This window comes from Camelina sativa, chromosome 12 (genome assembly GCF_030686135.1).
Source record: "Camelina sativa cultivar CO46 ecotype springtype chromosome 12, ASM3068613v1".
Classification (NCBI taxonomy): domain Eukaryota; kingdom Viridiplantae; phylum Streptophyta; class Magnoliopsida; order Brassicales; family Brassicaceae; genus Camelina; species Camelina sativa.
Window position 1 is genome coordinate 32,881,464 of NC_141891.1, and position 5,455 is coordinate 32,886,918.

Here is a 5,455-nt window from a genome sequence, read left to right on the forward strand (position 1 = left end):
CAGATTCATAATAGGCATATCGAAATTATTGTACGTCAAATAACATCAAAAGTTTTGGTTTCCGAAGAGGGAATGTCTAATGTTTTTTTACCTGGAGAACTTATTGGATTGTTACGAGCAGAACGAACGGGGCGTGCTTTAGAAGAAGCAATCTGTTATCGAGCCGTTTTATTAGGAATAACTCGAGCATCTTTGAATACTCAAAGTTTTATATCCGAAGCAAGTTTTCAAGAAACTGCTCGGGTTTTAGCAAAAGCAGCTCTTCGGGGTCGTATCGATTGGTTAAAAGGCCTGAAAGAAAATGTTGTTCTAGGGGGGGTGATCCCTGCCGGGACCGGATTCAACAAAGGATTGGTGCATTGTTCACGGCAACACACCACCATTCTTTTGGAAAAAAAAAACAAAGAATTTAGCTTTATTCGAGGGAGATATGAGAGATATTTTATTCTACCACAGGGAATTTTGTCACTCTTCTATTTCCAAATCTGACTTTTCTAGGATTTAATGATTTCTAATAGCGGACTATTTTGAATTTTATTTTTTGTTGTTTGCTGTAGTCATTTGCTTTGGTAATTTGTTAACACTAATAAAGATAATAATGAATACAAAATAATGGCTTGGTTCATGCATAAATGGCCATCCCCGGTACAAGAGAAGGTTCCATCGGAACAAAAATTTATTTTAGTTTGGGGTGCCCCCCTTTTTAAGTGTGAAAAGAAATGACAAAAAGATATTGGAACATCGATTTGGAAGAGATGATGAGAGCAGGAGTTCATTTTGGACATGGTACGAGGAAATGGAATCCTAGAATGGCACCTTATATTTCTGCAAAGCGTAAAGGTATTCATATTATAAATCTGACTAGAACTGCTCGTTTTTTATCAGAAGCTTGTGATTTAGTTTTTGATGCAGCAAGTAGGGGAAAACAATTCTTAATTGTTGGGACAAAAAATAAAGCAGCTGATTTAGTGTCGCGGGCTGCAATACGGGCTCGGAGTCATTATGTTAATAAAAAGTGGCTCGGCGGCATGTTAACAAATTGGTCCACTACAGAAAAAAGACTTCATAAGTTTAGGGACTTGAGAACTGAACAAAAGACAGAGGGATTCAACCGTCTTCCGAAAAGGGATGCAGCTGTGTTGAAGAGACAATTATCTCGCTTGGAAACATATCTAGGCGGGATTAAATATATGACGGGATTGCCTGATATTGTAATCATCCTCGATCAGCAAGAAGAATATACGGCTCTTAGAGAATGTATCACTTTGGGAATTCCAACCATTTCTTTAATCGATACAAATTGTAATCCCGATCTCGCGGATATTTCGATTCCAGCAAATGATGACGCTATAGCTTCAATTCGATTCATTCTTAACAAATTAGTATTCGCAATTTGTGAGGGTCGTTCTAGCTATATACAAAATTCTTGATTAATAATAAGATAAATAAATCAATTTTTTTTGAGGGAGGGGCTCCCTGTATTTCGATTTAAAAAATCGGTTACTACTCCTTAATTGTACAAAAGAAAAAGATAGAAAAACTAGGGATATTGTGTGATTTGTTTAGTTGGGATCCAAAACTAAAATATAAAATTAACGTAAATAAGTAAAAAAAGGGGGGGATCTTGAATCAAAATAATTTAAAGTTCTTATTTCTGTCAGAGGGCAATATGAATGTTTTATCATGTTCCATCAACACACTAATAAAAGAAGGGTTATATGAGATATCTGGTGTAGAAGTAGGCCAACATTTCTATTGGCAAATAGGGGGTTTCCAGATCCATGCCCAAGTCCTTATTACTTCTTGGGTTGTAATTGCTATCTTATTAGGTTCTGCAGTTCTAGCGATTCGCAATCCACAAACCATTCCAACTGACGGCCAAAATTTCTTTGAATTTGTTCTTGAATTCATTCGAGACGTGAGTAAAACCCAGATTGGAGAAGAATATGGTCCATGGGTTCCCTTTATTGGAACCCTGTTTTTATTTATTTTTGTTTCTAACTGGTCAGGAGCCCTTTTACCGTGGAAAATTATCCAATTACCTCAAGGGGAGTTAGCAGCACCAACGAATGATATAAATACGACGGTTGCTTTAGCTTTACTCACATCAGTAGCCTATTTTTATGCGGGGCTTAGCAAAAAAGGATTAGGGTATTTCAGTAAATACATTCAACCAACCCCAATTCTTTTACCCATTAACATCTTAGAAGATTTTACAAAACCCCTATCACTTAGTTTTCGACTTTTCGGAAATATATTAGCCGATGAATTAGTCGTTGTTGTTCTTGTTTCTTTAGTACCTTTAGTGGTTCCTATACCTGTCATGTTCCTTGGATTATTTACAAGTGGGATTCAAGCTCTCATTTTTGCCACTTTAGCTGCGGCTTATATAGGTGAATCTATGGAAGGTCATCATTAACGATTTTTTTTTCAAATATTCTTTTTTAGGTTAGCCCAATTAATTATAGAATAGTTGGTTTACGTTATGTAAGAAACACTTGTATATGTGATATTTGATATTGCCTAGGTATATATGAGTTAAAGATCTATATAATTTGAATCTGCTCTACATACTTTTGTGAATTTCTATTTAGATAGGGATTCGATTATAAATTCTTCCTTTTTATCTGTGAATTGGCTGAAAAAACGATAAAAAAAGAATGAAGAATTCAAAGAATGGTTCACAAAAAATAAATGGCATAAAAAAGTCGTATATCTATATTATGGATTTTTAAAAATCCCGTGAATAGGAACTACTATTAAAGTAATTCTTATGATTCACTCATTTTATTATATTATTTCAATTCTAGTTTTTGGTTATTTTGGCTTGATGAATCTTAGCGATTACTTAATTAGAATTACGTCCTAAGTCATTTGATGATTGTATCATTAACTATTTCTTTATTTTGGTGTGAGGAACTTATCATGAATCCACTGGTTTCTGCTGCTTCGGTTATTGCTGCTGGGTTGGCTGTTGGGCTTGCTTCTATTGGACCTGGAGTTGGTCAAGGTATAGCTGCGGGTCAAGCTGTCGAAGGTATCGCGAGACAACCTGAGGCAGAAGGAAAAATCCGAGGTACTTTATTGCTTAGTTTGGCTTTTATGGAAGCTTTAACAATTTATGGCCTGGTTGTAGCATTAGCGCTTTTATTTGCGAATCCTTTTGTTTAATCCCAGAAATCATAAAATTCGGGATTTTTTTTTGTAGTTTTTTAATTCTATCAAGATTTAACTCCTACAATTATTCATTGAGACAACAATCCTTGGGAAGGACTAATTTGAGGATGGGGAATTAGCACATCGATTCGCTTTCTTCCTTCCCCTTATTCTTTTAGTTTAATAGAAACTTTTTTTAAGGAGTGTTGCGAAAAAAAGGAAGTTTAGGTTTTTTGAACTTGACATAAAACTTGGTCTCAAATTCTAGCTTAATTCTAATAAGTCTCATTATTATTATTGAAAATTAAAAATTTTGGAAAATACGTTTGTAAATAGAATAGGTTGTTGATTCTGTTTACAAATATCCAAAGAGGTAAATTAAATTATTAAATTAAAATTTCTTTTTATTTTCAATAAAAAGAATAAAAAAAAAGGACAGAGTTCTTTTTTTTTATAGTTTAGCTAGAAGAGGAGATTATATGAAAAATTTAACCGATTCTTTCGTTTACTTGGGTCACTGGCCATCCGCCGGGAGTTTCGGATTTAATACCGATATTTTAGCAACAAATCCAATAAATCTAAGTGTAGTTTTCGGTGTATTGATCTTTTTTGGAAAGGGAGTGTGTGTGAGTTGTTCATTTCAAGAATAGGCTGGATTCACCCAGTGGCACTATAACTAGGAAAAAGTGCATAATCCCGCGAATTACTTCTGAATAAAAAAAATCATATTTTAGAACCATAGCATTTCGTTATTCTTTGGTAAGTCCGCTTTACTTTGATTCTCTATCAACCAAAAATTGGGACAATTAATTAACATGGTTAAAGCTAAACCGTTTGAAGTTCAGATGCAACATGGTACTCTTTCTACTATTAAAAAATGTAGTCTAATAAAAAACTGAATAAAAATTTCAAAAAGAATTGGTAGACTTTTTTCGATATAAAACACTCATGTCGATAAAAATTTTTGAGTCTTTTTTTATAATGCAGAATTGATAACCTACGTATAAAGTAATAAGAATTCTTTGGATTTCAAGAAAAAAAGAAACAACTTTGCTGACAATTATTGATTTTTCATTGGTCAGAAGAATCCTCCGAATATTTTTATCTTGGATTGGTGATCTTTTTCGATATAAATATATATTGAATATGAATTGAATAAAAAAAACTCGGGAGAGGGTAGGCTCATTGCATGAAAAAGATGGGAATGGAAGTCTCATAAATAATTGATAAATGATTGGAATAAATGAGCATGAGAGCCAAACGAATCGAAAGATTCATATTTGGTTCGGGAAGGGATCATAGAACTTTTTTTTTTTTTTAATGAATGGAAAGATAATCTACTTTCATTAAATGATTTATTAGATAATCGAAAGCAGAGGATATTAAATACTATTAGAAATTCAGAAGAACTGCGTGAAGGAGCTATTCAACAATTAGAAAATGCCCGGGCTCGCTTGCGTAAAGTAGAAACGGAAGCGGATCAGTTTCGCGTGAATGGATACTCTGAAATCGAACGAGAAAAATTAAATTTGATTAATTCAACTTATAAGACTTTGAAACAATTAGAAAATTACAAAAATGAAACCATTCTTTTTGAGCAACAAAGAACAATTAATCAAGTCCGCGAACGGGTTTTCCAACAAGCTTTACAAGGAGCTATAGGAACCCTTAATAGTTGTTTGAGTAACGAGTTACATTTACGTACTATTAATGCAAATATTGGGATGTTTGGTACGATGAAAGAAATAACTGATTAGTCCTTTCCTTACGATTATGATAGGCATTATTTTTTTTTCTTTCAAAAAAGAATCAGGACAATACTCATGGTAACCATTAGAGCCGACGAAATTAGTAATATTATCCGTGAACGTATTGAGCAATATAATAGAGAAGTAACGATTGTAAATACCGGTACCGTACTTCAAGTGGGCGATGGCATCGCTCGTGTTTATGGTCTTGATGAAGTAATGGCAGGTGAATTAGTAGAATTCGACGAGGGTACTATAGGTATTGCTCTTAATTTAGAATCAAATAATGTTGGTGTTGTATTAATGGGTGACGGTTTGATGATCCAAGAAGGAAGTTCAGTCAAAGCTACGGGAAAAATTGCTCAGATACCCGTGAGTGAGGCTTATTTGGGGCGTGTTATAAACGCCTTGGCTAACCCTATTGATGGTCGAGGTAAGATTTCAGCTTCTGAATCTCGGTTAATTGAATCTCCTGCCCCAGGTATTATTTCGAGACGTTCTGTATATGAGCCCCTTCAAACAGGACTTATTGCTATTGATTCCATGATCCC

At 34.2% G+C, this 5,455-nt stretch overlaps 1 protein-coding gene across 1 annotated transcript; it reads left to right on the forward strand.

Moving 5' to 3' along the window:
- Positions 1-3,581: 3,581 nt before the first annotated feature.
- LOC147932936 (ATP synthase subunit b, chloroplastic-like) lies at positions 3,582-4,913 on the forward strand. Its single transcript, XM_087479119.1, has 2 exons — positions 3,582-3,780; positions 4,489-4,913. The coding sequence occupies exons 1-2, from the start codon at positions 3,636-3,638 to the stop codon at positions 4,911-4,913; spliced, it is 570 nt and encodes a 189-aa protein (XP_087335245.1). The 5' UTR covers positions 3,582-3,635.
- The last annotated feature ends 542 nt before the right edge of the window (positions 4,914-5,455 follow it).